General features: G+C 39.0%; 1 protein-coding gene across 1 annotated transcript; it reads right to left on the minus strand.

The window, feature by feature from the left end:
- Positions 1-9,173: 9,173 nt before the first annotated feature.
- Positions 9,174-23,239, minus strand: LOC149213359 (uncharacterized). The gene is made up of 2 exons (XM_089388995.1): positions 21,835-23,239; positions 9,174-13,261 (listed from the first exon to the last, which is right to left on the minus strand). Exons 1-2 carry the CDS (start codon positions 23,237-23,239, stop codon positions 9,174-9,176), a joined length of 5,493 nt encoding a protein of 1,830 aa, XP_089245121.1.
- Between the last annotated feature and the right edge of the window lie 1,090 nt (positions 23,240-24,329).

The raw sequence follows: 24,329 nt of genomic DNA on the forward strand, positions 1-24,329 counted from the left end.
TGATGCAATTCTTACATCATTGGAAATATCCTTGTGTGTAGAATACGAAAAATACTACTTCACTAAAGAAACAAATTTTTATCCCGGATAAATATCATTTCATGTCTCAAGATTCTTTTGTAAAGTTTCATATCCTAATTCTTCATGTTGGATCCAACCAGTAAAAATGGTCATGTCAAATAATTCCTCCAACTATGCCACTCTAAAATAATTGGCATGGATGAAAAAAATATAATGATCCAATATGGATTAATAATCATAATAAATATAAGCTAATATTCTCCCAACTCTAGAAAATTTAATGCACGTCCATAGGTGGATTGTTAGAATTCAATTCTGATAAGATTATTGTTCTTTATTTTCTATGTAGGACTATGTTCTATGGGATGTACAAATGCTATAGATTTGGAGAAAAAGATAAGGGAAGAGTTTCATGGTCAAGGGATCTAAGCGATCAGGAGGTTGCACCATTTTTTACCACGAGTTTCCTTGATGGGCAGAATTGGATAGGAGACATACCACCTCGCCTTCAGAGAGCTACGAATCTGGTTTATCTAGTATTCCCTTATATATATAAATATTTATTGTGCTAACTAATATATAATATTATTCATGATAATATATCATTATATATACCCTATAGCACATACTAGCCCCTTATATTATATACCCATCCTAATATAACTATAGTGGATATCATATAACATAATATGGGAATATATCTATATATATATATATATATATATATATATATATATATATATATATATATATATATATATATATATATATATAAGCATATGAACCCAGGAAACAGAGGAGGAATCAATTGACAAGGCCATTTTTACTAGGAGGGACCATTTTCAAAAATTGGAGTATGAAACATTGTAAATGAATTTTGAGGCATTAAAATACGTTTTTGTGTTAAACATTTATAACTAAATCATGCATTTTCTTGTGTTATTCTACACATAGAGACATTTATAACAATGCAAGAACTACCTCAACTAGGGTCGATATGCAAAAGTTGTGCCACTCAGATTTTTACCTTCCTATATTGACTACAATAATTCAAGAGGATGGCATGCCAACCTCAATTATTCATGGAAAAGGGGATAAACACATGTGCATGATGAAGAAGACTCTACAAGAGCCAATATGGTAGCTCTAGTTAAAAGTTGAAGGAGTCAGACCTAACCACTAGTAGACTATCAAACTATGTTATAATTGGGTCACTAAGAGGAAAATGAGTTATGCTCTATTCCAATTCATTTTGTTCCATGGTTGAGAAAGTAGCTGAGGGTGGATAGGGAGAGATAAAAAAGAGAGGATTTGTGCACTGTAGCATCCCACGTTCCATAGACCTCACTCATTTGTAGTATGTTACTTGTAACATTTGTTTCAATCAATTTTGTGAGAGATTTCACATGCAGAAACTCAACTTTGTTTACCACAATTAATATTAACTTGATGTACACTACTACTATTTGAGTAACTATGGGTTATGTTTCCTTCAATTTAACTATGATTCCTCATGTTCATTGTATTTGAAGAAATGCATGTTCTTCCACTGCATTCTTCCAATGCCTTTGTGTTCTTTCCAAACACTTGCTTCCTGCAGTTTCCCTGCATTAGTCACAACAAGTCAAACTAGCACATTTGACTAATCAATATGTATAAAAGATGACATAAGGTTAGCTTCCAAATATTATATTACTAAGATAATTTATTAAGAGCAAAGAATAGACTAATATATAATAGACCTAGTATATTATCTTGTTATATATTATAATATAGGGATATAGTAATATAATTATATTACCCTATATGATATTATATATATTAGCTAATAGAGGGATACCAATACCTAGGATCTTATATTTATCGGATATAAGATATATTGCAAATTAACAATGCTTTCATGACAAAATTCTTCAACAAGGAGATCATATCTTCTTGATCATACAAATTTTGCTGAGTGATCACCAACTCACTCTTTTCATCTCTCAACCAATATTCAACATTATATTTCGCCAATTGCATGATAATATTCATAGAATCCTCAAATTTTGTTACAACCTAATTGAATGTTCACATCATCTGTTTCATCTTAGTCTCAAACTCATATACTTCCCCATCATGTTGTTGTGCATAGTTTAGCAGTTGATATAAAACGTTCTCAACATTTTCCAAATAGCCATTCATCTTGATGGTCTTCAAATCCCTAACTATGTCATTGCCTCACCAATGAAAACTAGCCATAGGTTTCCATGAACCTATCACATGCACCAAGAATACCCAATCCAATAAATTTCCACCTTGTGATCATCTCAATTGTCACCTATAATAATAACACGAGTTGATACTAAAGAATATGTTGGCTAAATATTAAGTATTATCTTCTAGGCTCTCAGTAGCTTAATAGCATACATTTAAAGTAAGAATACCAACCATATAGACCAAACCATTCACTTAAAAAAAGTAGGGAAAGAAATGCATATTGAAGATGCATTACTGAAATGCAAAACAAAACTAAAAACATTTGAAATAGATCAATTCAAAGGCATATAGAAGATGCAATAGTGAAATGCAAAACATAGCTAACAACATTTGAAGTGGATTAATTCAATTTTTAAGAATCTATGCTTACAAGTGATTAAATATCTTGTTCTAGTCAAAGTATATTGTATCACTGAAATCTCACTTCAACACATCAAATATTTTGTATCCATCATTAAATATATCTTAGTATGGTGTCGTAACCCACATTATTTCCCTTGAAATATTAGTGAGGATTTGTAGAAACAAGAAGTAGGTAGGAAGAAAAGAAAATTTCTTATTTAAATTAAGTCGAATTTAATATAAGGTGGGTACCAAGCTCCCCCAATTGCTTCCATTTTGATTCGTTTGAGATTCTATTGCTATTTTATGCATATCATATAAACTATAAGAACACAACAACTAACTAGCTAAAGATGCTTTGTAAGTAAATAAGCAATAAACAATAATGTGCTTGGTTTTCAAGGCAAACTTGTACACTCTTTAAAGTAGTAGCAAGTTACATTGATAGATTGTTGTGAATGCATATTAAGGTTAGGTAGTGTTCATTTGACATACATTATTGTTGGAATCAATGTTGTTTTTAAAACAGAAGGAAAATTTCAAAAAAATTGATGATGAAAAGTTGAGAACAAGGTTGGATATTTACAAAATACAAAAACAAGCGGGCTACTTAATAGCTAGGAAATCTGAATATAAAAACACAACAGTTTAACTAAAGATTACACATTACAGAATATTCACTTGATAAATGTATTTAGTGGCCCAAGAAATAGGTATTTGAGAAATATCCTGTAGATTTAACACGAGCTTAACCAGAAATTATAGATTTTAAATCGTGATAATCAAGATTTATAAAAAAAAAATACCACCAATTTAAGGTTACCTAACAATGTCTTCAGTGATGTCCATCAATAACCCTATAACAGTTATAGGATAATAGATTATTATATAATTATAATATTATTAATCCTATATATTATCCTACAATATATGCTACATACGGATACCCTATATATTATATATGCCCCATACCCTATCATATTATACCTATAGTTGTATATTATTACCCTAATACCTATTATTACCCTAGTTATCCCTAATATAAGCTCCCTATACTTGTTTCCTCAACCCCTTTTCTATGCAAGTGTCTTAGTCGTTATGGTTCAATGGGTGTTTCCTTCTCTGGTGTGTGGAACATGGCTTTCAGACTGTTGTTCACAGTGTCTCTGTTTTGTTTCATTTCTTATCAGATATGCTCTTGGTTATGCTTCCATGGTAGCTCTATTGGTGGCCATGTTCCATTTTCTTCAAGTTTTTATATCGGGGTTTTTACTCGTATTGTAATTATTTTATGGTTGCTTTTTGGCTTTTGATAGATGTGCTCTTGGGGCTTTCTAAGGGTTCTTTTATGTAGGCATGTGTGCTTGGTTTTTTCTCAATCCTATCAGAGAATCTCCAGGATTTTCCTGCTATTCAAACTATCTTCCGACAATATTATGTTCTTTCTGGTCATAGTACTTTTAAATGTAGCGAGATTGATGAGTGGATTCCCATTGTTTAGACTATGTCTGGTGTTCCCTACAGGGTTATTTGAGGGGCTTGTGCACCCAGTATCTTGATATCAGTCATATGTCATTTGGGGTTATTCTTACACATATGATATATACATGATTATGTAAACATTTATTTATTCTAATAGAAAGTTATTGTTGTTTTTTCCTAATAAAGAAAACATACATTATAACCTACACAATAACCATATGACAAGGTTTACCTATTAAATAGAATAAATACCTACATTTAAAACAATCATTCCGAAGGAAAAATATATTATAACCTACACAATAACTAGATGACAAGGTTTACCTATTAAATAGCATAAGTACCTACATTTAAAACAATCATTCCCATTGTAACATATTTGTCGACAGTGGGAAATTGTGTAGGTGTAGATTTCATCGGGTGAATTTTTTATTTTTTTAAAGTGGGAAGAGATTACAATATCTTGTGATTCTTAACAGATATTAAAATGACTAGATATAATTATTATTATTACATATTATATCCTAGTACTATAATATAATAGTATTACAATTATAGTATTAGTATCTCTCTTACATTATATCATTTTGTAATATAATATTAGATATTAGTATTACTAGTAATATTAATACTAGTGTATTTATTATCATAATATTATAATCTCGTGGTATCAATTAATTTGGATTTAGGTTAGACAATAATGACTGCACCCACATGATAAAAAATTTAGCGTTGAGAATCAATAATATTGTAGCTAAAAGCATTTGTAGCTTAGATTTCCCTTCTTTTATAATGCCACATTATACTTCATGAGGAACACCTCACAACCAAAAAGGTAATTGAATTGAAGTGAGAACAACTACGACATGGTAGGCTCAGCTCCACTGGTAGCAACATCGTATCAAATATCACCATGATTATAAACTACACAAGATGAACCAAATATCACTTCGTTGATGATTACCAAAGACCTCTTTAAACCTAGGATCTGATATGCCCCTTTAGAGTTTGAGAAGAACAGGGGCAAATTTCATTGTTCCCACCATTAAATAACATAATGAATAATCAATTTGTATTTACTGAAAGGTAAGAAATTATCATTCGCGTCAGACATGTTCGACACAAACCTTATCCTTCAAGGTGTGTTAGGGTAATCCTCCCTAAACTCGAGCATTAGCTTGAACATGCCTACAAGAAGTAGACAAGAAGTCTTATTTTGGGGAAATACTCACTACCATTGCACGAAGTGTCTTAAGGCCTGCAAACAATTATGGACATAAGTCCCTAATAATTGTATTAGGATATTATTAGTAAATTACTTAATATACTAGTATTAATAGTAATATAATATTATGTATTATATATAATAATAAATATATTATATTATAATATTATCTAGTATATAGTTATCCATTATAAATAATACTTAATAGGTTCATCGATGCCATTATCGAAGAAAAAGCCTAACCTTACAGAAATCAAATCCATATTAGGATTTGATCCAACAATTATAACTCAATGACATTCGATTCATAAACACTCATATTGATTTCAATCTTCAAAAGAGCAGTTCCATTAATCATAATTCTTGCATGCATATTGTGTAGTAACAATGACATACAATTTCCAAAGTAACTACTTACTCAATTATTCATTTCATAATTCACATAGAAACATTGACCATCATCACAATACAAATATGCATGCTATGATGTACGATAAATGCATAAGCATTTTTAATAGGTTTCTCATAATAAATTTCTTACATACAGAAATTCATCACCTCCTCTCTGACACTCTGAAACTGAGAATGTGTTTCTCTTCATCAAGAATCTTGAGGTGCTCTAATACTATGCTCAACTAGAATCCCCAATATGAATTTTACCTCACTCACAGATCTGATCTTAAAAAAAAAAAAAATTGACAAACCCATCTGATGTTAAGATATAATAATTGACAAAAGCAAGAAAGACAAGAATGTTGGTGGAAAAGGCCTCAACCAAAAATCTCTATGCATACATTATGTATTTATCTTTATTCTCACATTATGTAATCATGTTCCAATGATACAAATATGTAATATAACAATTTCTTTCACCTTAACACTTCAAAAATAGATAAAGTATAATTATTTAGAAACAAATATAGGATAAAAACTAGAATTATTTAGAAGCAATTTTAGGATAAAAACTATATCCCAAAATGTGAAATACATAAAAGTAGTATATTAGGGTTTCATGATTGTATATGAATAAGAGGCTAAGAATCACTTATAAGAGAAAATCTTGAAGAAATTAAAATGATACTTGGTCTCACTAAGATACTTTTGAATTAAAGAGGTCAAATGTTAAACACCTAATCCTTGTGAATTTGGTGAATAGTTTGTAAATATGAGAAATATTAAACATTAAAATAGAAGAAAAAAATAAACTTGGAAAATGAAAACACAAAATATGTTATAATTAATTAATTATATACCTCGTTAATAGAAAATAAAGTTACTCCCATATTGTCCCTGGGTAGCTCAATTGGTTAATCCTAAAAATGTGAAATTATTGAAACTTGAAAAACTGAAGTTGAAATCCTCTTTTTTCTATATGAAAACTAATATAAACAAATATCAATTGAACATTAAAATGCTGCAAACCCATATTTAATCATTCTCTACACGATAGTTATCATAGTGGACATATCCATGGCATATGAATCTATGAATCTCACATCGAATAAATAAATACAAACAAATTTTAGGAGGCTTCATTCATTTTCAAAGTTCAGGATACAAAACTCATTTCTAGAATATGAACGTGCTCTCAATAAATTGGTGAGATGATTATCACATATAACAGTTTATGTGAAGCCAAATCTCAAAGTAAACAATCCATACAAGAATTTTCTAGTGGATGCATGTCCTTCACTAGATGAATTAATATATAATGACTAGTAATTAAATGATTGCATTAATCTTTACCTCTAAGATTGTTTAATTTCCATCGGGAAGCTAGGAGCATGACTGTCAATACTGCACAAGGCACAATTTGGGTTTTCAAGAGGTTGACTGACTGTTGGGACTTCGTAATGTACAGTCTAGCTTGGCTTACTGAGGAATAAAATTGTGCAATGCACAGTTTCTGGGGCCAGCTGGGCACTGCTTCCCAGAATTCCGCAAAGCAAGCCTAAGGTCAGTGCTGGCCAGTTTTTCACATTCTCTGGGAGGAAGGAAAAGCCTTCATTATCAAGGATATGGATTGTTGGTTCGGAAAAGCAAAGGCAACCCAGACCCACTGACAGGAAACTGAAAACATGAGAAGGTTTGAATACATGATGAGACTGACTGTAAGCAAGAGTGAATGATCATGCATGCAAAAAGTGAGTGCAATGTTCAAAAAGTGGGAAAGTGAGCATGTGTGTGAAGAGAGTCGCCACAACAATGACCATGAGTGCAAAAATAATGTCATGCATGTGACATTAGTGAAATGCAAAGGAAAACTAAAACAATGCTTCTACAAGCTAACATACATGAAAAAGATAGCACACATTCATTGAAACCAAACATACATCACTCACACAAGCCGAAATAAAAAAAGAACCAGAAAGGCAACAAAAGACATGAACAATGGACTTGGCCAGAAAAGCAGCAAAACACATGAAAAACAAACCTTCCTAGAAAAGATGAGTACTCGTGATATATTATTAGATCTCTAATTATATTTATAATATTATCATATAATAATATTAGATAGTATTACGGATATATTAATATATTATATATCCATGTAGGCTATTATAATATATACTAATTATAGTATATATAATAACACCTAGGATCCTATTATCCCTATAATAGGATAATATATATACTATATACTAATCATAATAATATATAATATCTACTATAGGGATATATATATATATATATATATGAGCATAGTATAATACAATATATATTAATACTAATATATTAATATATACCATAGGTACCACATATATATATATATATATATATATATATATATATATATTATATATATATATATATATATATAGATATATATATATATATATATATAGATATATATATATATATATATATAATATTGAGGGTACTCTAGGGTATCCCCTATAATATATTTAGTATCGCTAGAATATTATTAATACTATATCCCCGATATATTATCTTAATAATATATTATGTTATAATATACATCTTAGCATAACTATATTAACTATTAATTAATATAATAATAATTAATTTTATTAATATAAATAATGATAAAGGGTCCCCTAATAATCAAGTTTAATTCAATGAATGCTAAGACAACATGTATTTTATATCCTAAATTCCAAAGGGTCTACCTTAGGACACTTGTTTCTCACACATAAGGAACTTCTTGAATGTTGTGTTCATTTAGGTTCCACTAATAGCTTTTTTCTTCCTTCCTATCAGCACTATCATATCTTAGGTTGTTCGGAAACAGACGATGCTCATGGCATACATCAATTTTTTTGTTGCTACCATGTACAAATGGTGCATTACCTCTCAAGATTAAAACAAGGTAATCTAATTACATGTGACTAGGATAGAAAAATGCGAGCATCTGGAAAAGTTGATTAAATGTCAAGTCACTATATCCCACCTATTCACATTATATTCTATCCTAATATATTAGTATAGAATAGGTATTACCTAGTATATAATTAATACTAGGATAATACTACTATTATATATTATATTATACCTTATAGATAGTAATTAAGTATATTATCTATACTTTTTTTTTCCCCTGGGAAAAAGTCGTAATTTCCATTAAAGATTAAGAAAATTACATTTTGCAGATGCCGTAGCATATTCAAAAGCAGGCTGTGTGCCTGTCGAGTTCACTGGTAGCTAAATATGTCTCCACGCAGGGAGCATGATGTTAAGTCAGTTCAAAAGATCAAAATTTATGCTTTGCTCTTCGCAGAGAGCAATATATACTGTATATAATCAAAAAGATGTGCAGTAATGTCTGTATCTACATACTGAAAGTATAGCAAAAGTATCTGCATATGTATGGGCTTATAGCCCATCATTCAAATTGTTCTTCAAAAGGGCGATGATAGTACTGATAATATGTGCCATCGGTGTCCTCCTGTATCCACCAGTCCTCTCCTATTCTGTGCGCTGCCTCTTTGGAGAGCTGATCTGCAATGGTGTTCTGTTCCCTGTAGATATGGTGACAGACAAAAGATTCAAATGACATAGTCAATCTCTTAGCTTCCTCCAGAATATGTCTTAAAGCAAATGCATGGCAATGAGATGCATTGTTAAGCCAATTGCAAACAACTTTTGAATCACCAAAAAGCTGTAAGTGTCTGCAATGTTTAAGGATAGCAAAATGTATAATGTGTTTGGCTGTGATGAGTTCAGCGAAATTATTAGTGCCTCTTCCAAGGTTAATTTGAATCTTATAACAGTGTCTGTCGTTTAAATGTAGAGTGGCGCCCCCCCCACAGCCATCATCTTGGGCCGAGCCATCAAAAAAAGCCCAAGGCTTAGAGTGATCAATGGGAATCGGAGAGAGAGTTCTTGGTGTAGTGTCAGTATCCTCGTCAGGTAACAAGTTGTAATCTGCTACTGTGGAGAGGATGATCGAAGGCCAGTGAGGTCGCTTCAGTTGAAAGATGGATAGGTTACGGGCTATCCATATAGCCCAACAGATCAGCAAAGGTAGATTTTTGGCTTTGCCCGTATGCTCAGAGCACCAGGTGGACCAAGCCTCCTGAAGGGATTCCCCGTGCCAATGCTTCAGCTGCGGGATGTGTGGAGTAATGGACTGCCAGATATGTGAGGCCGTGCTACAAGTGAGAAATAGGTGCTCCGTGGTCTCTTCAGCGTTTAAACAAAGATGACAGCGATACGGCCCAAAGAAAGATCGTTTCATAAGGTTGGAGCCTGTCGGGACTTTATCAAAAATGATATTCCACATCAGAAGTCTAGTCCTGGGAGCAGCCTTTAGTTTCCAAATCGTCTTCCAAGTGCTTTGAATTTCAGGTGGCTTATATGCCTCCATGAGCTTAAGGTATCCCAGCTTGGCTGTGTATGCTCCACGCTTGGCATGCGCCCATATAATCTCATCAGGACCTTCCATGAGTCTGATATTGGCTTGTACGAGAGCAGAGATAAAGTCCTTCCATTCATCAAGCCATTGTAGTGGCAGGTTCAAAGCTCTGGCAGTTAGCCAAGCCTGCTGGAGGAAGGTAGTGTTTGCTTGGTCCCCAATGTGTTTGATATAAATGATACCTCTGTCATTGAGATAGTGTACAAGCTCCGCCGGGAGTCTGTGTGCATTCCCACAGCCAACCCAGGGGTCCACTCCAATTCGAACAGCATTCCCTTCTCTGATCTGCCAAGTAATGCCTTCTGTCAGCAGTGGTATAGAATCAATGACTGCTTTCCAGATGTTAGAGTATTGTGTGCCGTGCCCAGGTCTGATACAGAGCCAATCTAGTATAGATAGTGGCTTGATATATTTAGAGTAAGCCACCCTAGTCCAGAGACTGTCAGCAGTAAGTAGGCTCCAATCGAGCTTGGCTACCAGTGCTTTAGAGAAAATAGCCAATCTCGTGATGCCCCATCCTCCCCAACTCTTAGGCTTCATGATAGTCTTCCATTTAACCCATGCAAATATGCGCCCTCGCTGGTGCCCTTTCCATAGGAATCTGCAGCATATACTCTGTAGTCGATTCAGGATGCCTCTTGGGATCCATGCCAGGGCCATCCAATACACTGGAGTAGCCTCTATGACAGCTTTGATGAGAACAAGTCTGCCTGCTCTCGAAAGATATTTGTGGTACCAGACTTGGAGCCTTTTTTCTACCTTGGAGATGAGCCATAACCAATCCGCTATTTTATAGCCCGCTGGCTTCAGTCTGAATCCCAGATACTTAATGCCATCCGATAGTTCCATGATGGCAAATGGGAAACGTTGTGAGGCAAAGTTGACTTCATGTGCCGAGCATCCAACAGTAGTGATGGTTGATTTATTATTGTTAATCTGCATACCAGTAGCCTGCTGGAAAAGACGGAAGGAGTTATGAAGAGAGGAGGAGTCACCAATACTGCCATTAAGGAAGATGAGTATATCATCCACGAATAAGAGGTGAGTAAGGAAGAATTCATCCACAATTTTGATTCCTGTGATTTGTCGACGTGCTCTGGTGGATGAGATAATTCTACTCAGCCCTTCCATAATCAGAAGGAACAGCAGCGGAGAGAGTGGGCATCCCTGTCTAAGCCCTCTCTCAGCAGTGAAGAATGGTGTCGCTTCTCCATTGAGGAGGACGCTGTAGGATACATCCAAGATGCAGCTCATCATCCATTTGATAAAATCAAATGGGAAGCCAAGATGAGTGAGCAGCAGTCTAAGGTATAACCAGTTAGTCCTGTCAAATGCCTTAGAGAGGTCAACTTTGAGAATCATACCTTTCTGTTTCTTGATATGTAGGGTGTGCATGAGTTCCTGGGCCGAAGCAATGGCTTCATGAATCTGCCTGTGGTGTAGGAATGCAAACTGTTCTGATGAAATATGCTGTGAGAGTATGGGCTTGATCCGGTTGGCAATAATCTTAGCAATAATCTTGTAAAGGCAGTTGCATAAAGATATGGGTCGGAAGTCGTCAAAGGAGGCCGGGTTATCAGTCTTAGGGATGAGCGCAATGAATGTAGATTTGATGGCTGATGATATTCTGCCTCTTTTCCTACTGTCCTCCACAATACTCAATAAGTCCTGGCCCAGAATATCAAAAAAGGAGATGTAAAATTCAATTGTCCATCCATCTGGTCCACGGCTTTTGTCCTTTTTGAACCATTTCAGGGTAGCTTCAAGTTCCTCCATGGTCACCTCCTTTAGAATCTCTTCCGAACTGTCCTGATCCACAAATCTGGGAAATAGCTCTGCAACACGCATGATCTCCAGGATATTGACATCCCTTGGAGCCTTGTAAATGCCTCTGAAGTGTTCGGTAGCCAGCCTTGCCAAATTTTGCTGATCTGAGATGGTATGGCCATGTTCATCTTTAAGTTCCCATATAGTGTTGATAGCTTTCCGTCCATTGGTAAATTTGTGGTAGAACTTAGTGTTGTTATCACCCTCAGTGAGCCAAATAGCCCTGCTTCTCAGTCTCATACTTTCTTCTCTTTCCTTCAGGATTTGTGTACGTTGAGCTAACAAATGGTTATACTGCTCCTTGCTCTCAGGTGTGTTGAAGTTCCCTGATGAAGTGTTTTCATACTCCGAGATGAATCTCTCTGCCTCCATGAGAGTGAGGTTATCCTGAATCCTCTTCTGATGTGCCCACCTTTTTGTAATCAGCTTGAGTTCAGATAATTTCCGGACAAAACCAGTAGACAGGTCCTCTTCATCCCGAATTGGGTTGTTTTGCCAGAATTCATGGACCAGGTGTATATATGATGGATCTTGAAGCCATGCAGCATTGAATTTGTAAGGACTCTTGATCTTGTGGGTAAGGCCATCAATCTCCAGATAGATAGGTCTGTGATCCGATAGTCCACCGGAGCCTACCCATTGTCTAGCCCTGGGAAGATCATTATATAACTGCTCTTTGATTAGAAAGCGATCAAGTCTCCTAGCCAAACTCTGTTCACCACTTCTATTGTTGGACCAGGTATACTGGAGTCTAGCAGAGGGGATGTCGACCCAGTGATGGTCTTCCAATAGGGAGGAAAAGGAGTCTGAGAGGGAATCCACTTGGGCCATATGCCCCCATGATTCACAATAGCCCAAGGAGAAATTAAGGTCCCCTCCCAGTACAATGTTATCTGCTTGCAGTAGCTCTCTCTCAAATAAGGATCTCCAGAAAGTAAGTCGATCTGAGCAGGGTCCATAGAAATTTATCAGGCGGAGGTCCCTATGAAGTGAATGAACATGTATGTCGATACCAATAAAACCCTTGCCCCCCCAATAATTGCAGATATCAATGGTCTTATTACAGACACCAATGGCCAGACCCCCTGATCGGCCAGCAGCGTCCAGCGCATGGAAAGTCCAATGCGGAAGCCAAGAAGATAGGGTGCGTACAAGAAGGTCCACAGGGCAGAGGGTCTCCTGTAGGAAGATTATATCCAGATGATCCGAAGTAATAAGCCTCCTGAGTGCTAGTTTTTTGGCAGAACTAGCAAACCCTCTACAATTGAAGGAGAGGATTTTCATAAGGAAGGAGGGGGAGGGCCATCCTTCGCTCTAAGGGCCCCAAAAATAGTGTGCTGTCGCCCGAGGGCAACCTCCTCATCCGCCGTCTTCCTAGCTTTAGTAATGCGGGAAGGGCGACCACGGCCGATCTTATGGTGAGTGGGGGGACTAACGGGGTCAAGACCAATAACGTCAGGTCCCCTGTCTTTGATCCGGGGTCGGAGGGAATAACGGGGAGATGGCCTGGTTAATGCAGTAGTCGATGTGATCAGGGGGGGGGGAGCCAGGGGAGGGGGAGGCGGGATCGAACAAGTGAGAGATGTATGAGCCAGTGATTGTGAGATGTGAGTTACAGGCGGATCAGTGTTATAGACATTTTTGTGCCTTAAAGCATAGAGCATGAAATGTCAATAATCTAAGGGATCCAAAGTCCCTAAACATGTTGTTCTTACCCTTAGAGGAACAAGGTTAGCAAACCACAGCACTGCAAATCAGTTCTCCACTGAAAAACACTCAAAAACAGGTCAGTTTTGGATCAAAGCAGCTACTCCAAAGGCTACCTGTGTTGCATAGCAAGTGCAACAAAGGCTACCTGCGCTGCATAGCAAGTGCAACAAAGGCTACCTGCGCTGGGCGTACTTTGACATGTGGAGGAATCTTTTTCTCAATGTGGCAGTGCCCAGGAAGCTTCCAAAAAGAGACTTGATCATAAGATTCGCCTAATAATGAGTTAAGAGCTTCTAAAACTCCAAGTGGAAGGCAGAAACTCCGAGTGAAGAACTGAAGAACAACTGGAGTTGAAGAGGACAACAAGTCACACATCAAGCTGACTTATCTTCACTCCAAAACTCTATATAAGGATCTCATCCCATGGGATCTGGAGCGCGGAATTTAGTGCGAAGAATTGCTGTTGGTTTAGAGTTGTGAGCATTGGGTGATTGCTTGAGGGAGGTGAAGAAGAGATTTCTCTCCGTCGGGAAGGTGATGCTGGATTGGACCTCTCATGGTTGTATCACCGCCTGAACCTTACTTCCATATATTAATAAAGCATTTGAGGTTCTTCTATTCGCATGTGTTTCAATGGTGTATTGTCTTACTTGCGTCTTTGATTTATGCTAATCCTTGAATCGATTATGAATGCATGCCTCTTGTAGTTTCCTTTTCTTGTCTTATTTGCAGGATCTCGTGTAGCTGGGCCCGTGAAAAGACTTGGATCTGGGAGCAAGCGGCAAACAAAGGAGATTGGATCGACCATTTGCGCAAGACATCGGTAAGTGGATCTCTTCCTTTTATCTCTTGCATGTCATAAAGAAGAAACTTTAGATAGCTTTGCTTTCAGCTGTTGCTAAGGAATTGTCACCCTTAGAGTGGGTTAGGGTCATTCCGAGTTGGATACTTTCCCCCACAACAGACTAGCGACTCCGCTGGGGATCGTGTCTTGTTGGTAGCTTGTGTTTCTTGCTATTCATTTCTTAAACAAAGGAGTACCGAATCGAACTGCATTCGAGTCCTTCGAATGCAAAGTAGAGGGCAGCTACTCTAGCCCAGTGCTGGGCATGTTTATGATTTGAAGAGCTGATCCACAAGGACTCTTTTTAGCTCTTTGTGATAGTGTTCATCTTCCTTTAATCATCCTCTAGTGTATACTTGACTGATAGCCTCTGATTTGGCCAAAAACCATTGATTTTTGAGCAAACTGTGACCCGGAATCTGAGAGAGACGAGAGTTGTCTCATCAGTGCAGCTGCAACAAAGGCTACCTGCACTGCAACGCAGGTCCCAAAGGGGCTATCTGTGTTGCATCTCAGATTGACAGTGCAGCACCTGCGCTGATCCAGTTTTGCCTTGTGCAACTGGGATTCCCCACTGTCTGTTGCCCAGTTTTCAGTATTGTTTTTGCAGCCTGTTGTCAACCTGTATACCCAGCTGAAACCACTTCTCTTTGCCTTCATTCCGCCTCAGTTGTATGAAGAAACCGTGATTGTTCTTATTGTATTTCTTGCTGTCATTCACAGTTTCCCATAGCGAAAGTGAACTAGTCTTGCTATGACCTCTTGGATCTAGACCTATGAGAAAGTGTCGTTGTGATTCTAAGAGCTAGTTTATTGCTGTTCATAGCTGCTTGAGCATTTGCTTTCGTTATATGGTTCAAATTTCAATATTTCTTGTGTTGAAACGAGTGAATCTTAAGGTGTTCTTTTGATTATTGGACAAACACTTGTTTGTTTTCGCTCGAAATTGAATTCGAAATTATACAACAGCTTTCTTTTTGCAATACATCAACATTAAGGAAGAAGAAAAGAAATACTTGCATTGTGCATGTGCATTTTGACAGTTTGCATGTCGATTTAGGAAAAGTGCATCAGTGTGTGCTCTATGATTTGTTTGAAAAGATGATGTCTTTCTTTTCCTTCAGTAGTTAAGGTTTTCATAAGTTGAAAGAATTGAAAAAGCTTGCTTATCATTCTTAGACTGCATTTAGGAGTTGTATCATACATCACGTGGTGATCCATAAAGGCAAACTGCTAAGCAAGATCAACCTAAAAAGAACTGAATTTATCTAACAACGCTTTGAAACATAACGAAACACAGTAGAGGTCTAGGTAGAGACGTGAACCGTCGTCGTTAAACATAGTGACTGTCGATCTCTACGAAGGTGGGTGATTCCTCCTGAGGGATGATAGCACTAATACGGACTTGTGCCCCTGCGTACCGTCGCGTATATTAGGGGAACCCTATAGGAACAAAGCCTTTATCCATAGGAAGCTGTGTCGGCCGCCCTACTGATCGCGATGTAGTGAACACAACATTCACGAAGATCGACCACTCGTACCATAAAACGTATTCTGTGGTTTCGCGAAAGGTTTGGCACACCCTCTGCCTAGAACTCCAGAGTAGTTTCTTTTTGCCTTTTTCAAACTCTATAACTGAAAAAGTCCATCCGAGCATTTGTCACTTTGGGCTCGTTAATACATCGAAGGAGACTAGAGTCATCTTTAGCTTTTTCTCGACTCTTAAAAAGTGAAAAAGCAAGTTGTGTCTAAAAGCGTCGTCATATAAAATTCATCTTAAACGGAACATAATTACCCTTGATTCCTACGTTGATCTTAAGGTTGAGAACATGGAACACACCAACAAAGGGATTCCACATGATGGGACCCCTAGCCCTTTCTCCTCTTGGGGAGAAGTTGGTGCGCCCCACATGGCCACATTGTCACTTCCAGGGCTGACAATTGGCCTGCCAGTTTGGCTATTCTCAACCGCTGTAGTTCAGACCACCACGGTTCCTGAACAGTCGAGTCAACAGTTAGACCAGTCAAGAGCTACCCTCCAGCCTTCCACTTCTTATAAACCTTCCTCCGATCCTTCTTCTTCGAAAGGTCAAGCCGCCGAAAGCGGAGCTCCCATAGAAAAGAAGAAGGAAAAGAAGAAGAAAGAAAAGAAGCAGAAGGAGCCAAAGGCGCCTGGGGGCAAGCAAAAGGTATCTAACGAAAATCCACACACAGCACGGACCGGGCCCAAATCTCCATGTGTCATATGTAGAGGAGACCACTTCCACAGTGATTGTCCCAGTATTCGCCGGATACTAAGGGACTGGTCCCCTCGTTTGCACAGTTCGGAAGCGTCAACCTCTGACAACCAGGTTGAATGCTTACCGTCGACCAGCGAAAGTGAAGGTTCTAGACGACGAAGGGGAAAGAGATTCCCCTGCGAACTGTGTGAAGGCAATCACACCCTCCGCCGTTGTCCCTTTTTAGACGAAGCAAAGAGAGTTTTGGAAGATCAACCGGTTGCACCGTTGCTACTTCCTCCTGGATACCAAAAACTCGTGCCAAGTCCTTCGTTGGTCGAAAATACAGCTGCCCTGCTCATAGGGCCAGCTGGAGTGTCAGTCATTGAAAGTGAACCTACTGAATCCGGACCGGACGAAAGTCCAAAGGTCGAAACGGCAGTTGACCCGGTTCTCCCTTCAGAAGTTTCATCTTCAAACACCACAGTCACTGAGGATTCATCTTCAGTTGACACCCCTACCGAAGAGAGTAAGGATGACACTGTCCAGATTCTTTTCATCAACACCGATTCTGATGAGCATCGTCAGGATCATATCCGGCCGTATATTCGGTCCCACCACCAAGCAACCTGGTTGTGTCCTTTGATTGGAACCAACTAGGCAGACCCCGGTTACCAGCCAGTATACCATTTAGAATTATAGTCCAAATATACAAAATGGTGTTGGCTGGAACTATCATTCATGAAGGGGCGTCTGTGCGTATCCTGTCCTCTATTGCTTGGAAAGCACTGGGTTGCCCGGCGCTTTTTCCCGAGACAAGGAATCTCTCGGGTTTTGACAAAGGAACCAGTCGACCATTAGGGATTCTACCTAATGTGCCTATTACCTTGAAAGGGAAGGCTGTCAAGATGAATTTGATGGTCGTCCAAGGACCCTTGGATTATAACCTACTCCTTGGACGAGACTATGTATATTGCATGGAAGCAATAGTCTCCTCACTCTTTCGAATAATGTGTTTTCCATACGAAGGAAGATGGTCAAGCTCGTAGACCAACTTTCACTTCCAGGATCACACATCGCAAATAGTCACATACCTATCCTGAATGGTCTGTTTGATCAAGAAAGGTCTCTACCTCCGGTTCTTCTTCCTGATGAATGCGAGTAATTCGGGAAAGGAAGGCCGGAACCCAGGGGGCATGCATCCTGGTCTGCTCTGGAGGCAGAAAAAACCTTGGGTGTAAAGTAGAATTTCCGCGGGAGAATATGACTAGTCTGTACCCCGTCCCCTCCTTCATCTTTGTGAATCTTCCTCTGAGCCATCTTCAATAGAGAAGAAGGAAAAGAAGACAAAGAGAGAGTTGGAATCTCAGAAGGGGTAATTGGGAATGGGGTTGTTCTAGAAAAAGATTCTTTTGTTAAAGTTAAGTGTGTGGCGGAGCGTCATCATTCACCTTTGTCTAGATAAGTAGGCTCTACCAAAGAAGGGGATCCGTTTGCGGCAGCAAGTAGTAACCATCTTTGGATAAAAGGCAAGCCTCACCCATTAAAACAAATGTTTTAGAGGATAAGTAGGGGCAGCCTCCAAAGAAAGGGATTCAATTGCTGCAAAAAATTGTAACCATCTTTGTGTAACCTAATGATAGACATCGCCGAAGAAAGTTCTGTTTGAAAGAATTAGCAGAACAATCTTTGGGTAACCTGAAAGAGGTAAGCCTCACCTGTTGAAAAAAAAGGTTTTTAACGGAAAAGTAGGGGCAACCTTGAAATTAGACTTACACCTGGGGGCATGCAAACCTCTTGGAATGCAAGCTCGAGCGGCTTTTTAGTTTTAGGTAGGACTAACCCCGCTAACCCGTAGATAAGCCGATACCCGGCTTGCACAAAGAGAGGATATGGAGCAATACGTAGGGAGATGAAGCTCTTTAAAAAATAGCGATCTCTCATGAGACCTTCCTACTTTATGACTGGTAAAAACGAGCAGTTTTGGCAAAGTTCATGCTCGTTAAAAAATAAACGCAAGATCCGAGCAGTTTTAATGCAGAAATTCATGCTCGATAAAAAATAAACATAAGCTTGTGAGCAGGCTTCCCCCAGAGTTCAAGCTCATGCAGAAAAAATGAACCGGTAAATAACCATTTGAGACCGTAAATTCATCAGCCATAAAAGCCTTGGTCGTGTTTGTGCACCGTCACCTCCACTTTTCATTTGGCCGATCATTCACATCCACTTGATTGTTTACCTATTTTGAGGAACAACTGCGAAGAGTGATTTCACCTAGCCATCCCTGTAATACTGCCGTGATTGGAAAATTCCAACCTGTACCTGGAATCTGCTGCTATCCCTGTTTATCACTCGTTCCTCAAAATATGAGTCTTCTTTGAGCTCTTTTCATTGACTCGTAAAAAATGAAAAGTTTGCCGAGTTTTGGCCTTCCAGCTCGTTAAAAGGACCGGAAGAGCTATCCCTCCTCTAGATTTTAATCTTTTTGGACCTGATGGATTATTGCACAAAAAGATCGAGCGCTTGTCTAGTTCGGCTCGATAAAGATATCGAACATTCATCCCTTCTGTATTGTTTTATACTTTTTCGGACTTAAGGGATTAGATGACGAAAAAGGACCCCTGGAGTCCACTTTATGTACCCTTTTCAGACTCTCTAAAAATGAAAAGGACCGAGTTGTCTTTGTCGCTGGGCTCGTTAAAATATTAGATAGCGACAAACTTGTCTTTAGACGAGAACGAGTTTCCCTATCGCTAGGCTCGTTAAAACATAGCGATGGGCTTGCCCGAAGGGCAGGTTATAGAACAAGCATATGTTATCCTCCTCAAGCTTGACAAAAATAAAGAGGTACTGGTCAGAAATGACTGGGGAAAAATTGGGAAGAACCTCAAAGCTTAATGGTAGCAAGTCGCTCTTGAACATGACACTTTTGCCTCCGTAAATATCGGGTTGGGTTATTATCATTCACTGGTCCCTTCACCATGGTCTCGCCATACCATCCATACATGGGGTAATGCTACCGATCCATCACATCAGTGTCGTTATATGTTCAAGAGATGTCATTCAGAAAGTGTCAACCGGGTCCCATCCACTACCGTACATCATCTTTCATCCTTCCATGACCGCCACCCTGAAGCATATTTCACAAATTGTTTTCACCATCATCACTAGCTCCGTTCCGTGTCACTGATGTGGGATTCATTAAAGCCCTCCTTTGACGGATCACTTCTTGTCGACATCAGCTCATTATCCAAGAAGTTGATCTAGGAACACCCCCTCAGTACTTTGAAGCTTGCATGCCTCAATGGCAAGTTTCTCACTTCCGGCGATAGGTATACATTAATGACCTTCGACCAGGAGACTTTGCGTGGTCTTCGACGTCAGATCCTATATTCACACCACGTGAATTGTGCTGCAGTACCTTGAGGGTCGTCATCATTATCGGTGATTCCTCTCGCGCTTTAACAGTTTACATTATTGACTGGTAATCAAGCGATGTCTTTCCATGTTCGACTTCAAGAAATTCTCACATGGATCGACTTGTACTAGAGTGAAGATCGGACAAGTTTGAAGACCCCGGATCTAGTTTCATCCATCCGGGCTGCGATATATATTCAGGAGATAAAAACATAGACATGTGCAGCAGATGATCATCCTACTAAAAGGATGATAATTAAAAGCAGAGAATTATCAGTCTATTATCAGACGATCGTTTGTTTATGTACAGCAAATGTATTTATAAAGCTGAGCATGGGAAATGCCCGCATCAGCTAGATCATGAAAAGAAAGTGTGAAAAGATAATGTATTGTATTGTATTTTGTTACAGGTCACCTCCCGACGATTGAATGAACTTCGGATCCTCCTAATAAAGCATTTCACCCGATAAACGACCTCATACTTTAGGGGGCAACTGTTATAGACATTTTTGTGCCTTACAGCATAGAGCATGAAATGTCAATAATCTAAGGGATCCAAAGTCCCTAAACATGTTGTTCTTACCCTTAGAGGAACAAGGTCAGCAAACCACAGCACTGCAAATCAGTTCTCCACTGAAAAACACTCAAAAACAGGTCAGTTTTGGATCAAAGCAGCTGCTCCAAAGGCTACCTACATTGCATAGCAAGTGCAACAAAGGCTACCTGCGCTGCATAGCAAGTGCAACAAAGGCTACCTGCGCTGGGCGTCATTTGACATGTGGAGGAATCTTTTTCTCAATGTGCGAGTGCCCAGGAAGCTTCCAAAAAGACACTTGATCATAAGATTCGCCTAATAATGAGTTAAGAGCTTCTAAAACTCCAAGTGGAAGGCAGAAAGTCCGAGTGAAGAACTGAAGAACAACTGGAGTTGAAGAGGACAACAAGTCACACATCAAGCTGACTTATCTTCACTCCAAAACTCTATATAAGGATCTCATCCCATGGGATCTGGAGGGCGGAATTTAGTGCGAAGAATTGCTGTTGGTTTACAGTTGTGAGCATTGGGTGATTGCTTGAGGGAGGTGAAGAAGAGATTTCTCTCCGTCGGGAAGGTGATGCTGGATTGGACCTCTCATGGTTGTATCACCACCTGAACCTTACTTCCATATATTAATAAAGCATTTGAGGTTCTTCTATTCGCATGTGTTTCAATGGTGTATTGTCTTACTTGCGTCTTTGATTTATGCTAATCCTTGAATCGATTATGAATGCATGCCTCTTGTAGTTTCCTTTTCTTGTCTTATTTGTAGGATCTCGTGTAGCTGGGCCCGTGAAAAGACTTGGATCTGGGAGCAAGCGGCAAACAAAGGAGATTGGATTGACCATTTGCGCAAGACATCGGTAAGTGGATCTCTTCCTTTTATCTCTTGCATGTCATAAAGAAGAAACTTTAGATAGCTTTGCTTTCAGCTGTTGCTAAGGAACTGTCACCCTTAGAGTGGGTTAGGGTCATTCCGAGTTGGATACTTTCCCCCACAACAATCAGAGAGTGTATTGATAGATGAAATACAGGATGCATGCAAATTCAATGAGATAGATGAAGATGACATACCCGTAACCGCGGTGTCCTTTGGAGGGATCAGTGAGTGCTCCTGAGCCTCTGTGCACGAAGGCGGTACCGGGGATGGAGAATCATGTGATAAGTAAGCGGGTCGAGGACCATCTGGTGGCGCAGCATCCCCTATAGAGCGTTGAAGGGCTTCAGGAGGCTGTTCCGTCTGCTGATTCAAAGGAGTCGAGTTGTCTATCTCCGCAGCTTCTTCTTGTGCATGCCGATGTGATTTCCGAAGGAGTGGGCAGTCTCTGTAGAGGTGCCCAACTTTGTGGCATCTGCGACAACGGTATGGGATGCCCTCATAGTCAATGATTTGCCTTCGCGCTGAATCTCGCCACTGAATAGTGATATATTCATATAGTCCTCCTCGTGTATCCATATATATGAGAATCCTGGCATAGGCCATCATACCAGTCTGAAGATAAGATTTGTCATATCCCATATAGGAGCCTAGTGCGTTGCCAATGCGCTTGAAAATTTCCTCGGACCAATATTGAAGGGGGAGTCCAGGGAGCCGAATCCAAATAGGGCCAACCCCAATCTGCTCCGTCTCAGGATCGAATAATGGTGTCCACCGCTTGAGAAGCACAGGTGCATGGTCAAAATGCCAGTGTGAGGACAAAACCCAGTTAGTGTGATCGGCACGCGCGAACTGAAGTGCAAACCATCCCCTCACAAATGTCTGCACAAACGGAAGATCTACCAAATGATGCCCCCAGACCTCAGAAGCCCATGCCTTCAAGCGTGCCACCGTATAATTGCGTCCCCTGATGCGCCCAACCAAGACCCGGTCCGCGAAATCCATAGCTTCGCCCCACTGAATGTCCTCTTCCAGTCTGAGGAAATAATCAGCTTCTCGTGACTTGAAACATTTAGATTTCCTTCTAGGACCTCCAGAGGGAGGAGGATTCCGCTGAGTGTGAGATGTCGGAGGAGGGGGATGTGCAGGTATCGATGGTTGTAAAGATGCAGGGATACCAGCAAAAGGAACGTGAGGAATACCAGATAGGGGATCCGATAGAGGGGGTACGGAGGAGAAGCTGCCGGACGAGGGACCAAAGTAACCCACAGGGCCGGAAGAGGCAAGAGCCAGGTTAGGGTTATGCGGGTAGTGAGACGAACCGATAGTCGGTGGGGTTAACCCGAGGGAGGGGTTTAAGGTACCAGCAACAAACCCTAGGGTCGCCGGAGAGTGAGGAGGCGTCGAGAGGGCCGGCCAGGTGGGGGGGTCGTCCGGAAGAACCACGGGCAAGGATCTGGAGGATTCTCCATGCGAATACTGTGAGTAAACCCCAGAATAATCACCATAAAACATACCTTCTGAGCTGGCATTGGGGGTACGCCAGATGGAGACCCCTTCCAAGGGGTCCGCAGAGTAGTCCACGTTCTCCAAGTCTTCCATGGTTAACAGCTCCTCGGAACGGTGAGAAATTAGCGGTGCAGAGAATCCCGGCGATAACGACAAGTCGCAGTAGAAAGTAGAAACCACCGCAAGGTAAACGTTAAACAAACAACTGGTAAGCAAGATAACGCCCGAGAGATTGATACCTGGATGGAGACGGAATACAGCTTCAGGTTAACGGGCGTCCAGGTGACGAGATTCCGGACGGCGACAAGCGAGGATGGGCATCGAACGGCGGATGCACAGGCTAGGGAAACGGAGGGATTAACCAGCGACAGGATGCGGCAAAAGGAGATGCGGTGCGGGAAACAGTGTCTGAGGGGTTACTGAAACCCTAACCAAAACCTGACCACACGGAAAACCCTCGCGGAGGCCGCTCCATCCTTTCCATATTATCTATACTTATTAGTATAGGGGATATATAATGGGATATTAATATACTATATATTATATTAGTATGTAATACTATAGTAATATTTCCTATATAGATATTATATATTACTATACCTATAGTAGGATATACTATAGGTAAGAGGGTATACCTATAAATATAGTATATAGGATATATATCCCCTATAGTTACCCTATATAATATATCTATATAGATATATATTAGGGGTAGTATCACGATACTAAGGTATTAATATATAGGGATATATAGTACCCCTTATAGGTATTATATACTAATAATACTATAAAAAAGATATAACTTATATATATATATATATATATATATATATATATATATATATATATACTATATCCTAGGATTAATTATGATACTATTACTATATAGTATTATAGTTTTATAATATAATGGATAACCATGTATTAGTTCCGCTATTATTCATATTCCCTATTCAATATGAATGACAAAAGAGTGAATTCAAAAATTAAATTCCCAATGTTAAATTATGGATAAGTTGAAAAAATATTTAATTAACGACAAACTAATATACACTAAAATCCAAAACTAAAAGAATAAAAGATGAGATAGAAGAGATTGCCAAAAATATTATATTGCTGTTAGGTTTTCTCAAAAATGCAATAGAATTTCTGATAAGTAGAGTTGAGTTGAAAATGAATTAGA

The sequence above is a fragment of the Pinus tabuliformis genome, chromosome 1_1 (assembly GCF_031772625.1).
Source record: "Pinus tabuliformis cultivar Carrire ecotype Pingquan chromosome 1_1, CPIR1, whole genome shotgun sequence".
Classification (NCBI taxonomy): domain Eukaryota; kingdom Viridiplantae; phylum Streptophyta; class Pinopsida; order Pinales; family Pinaceae; genus Pinus; species Pinus tabuliformis.

Coding starts and splice junctions, on each gene's coding strand:
- LOC149213359 (XM_089388995.1), bottom strand. CDS start 23,239: ATGGAAGACTTGGAGAACGTGGACTACTCTGCGGACCCCTTGGAAGGG. Junction 13,262..21,834: donor AAAGGACACCGCGGTTACGG/GTATGTCATCTT, acceptor CCAAAAAACTAG/CACTCAGGAGGCTTATTACT.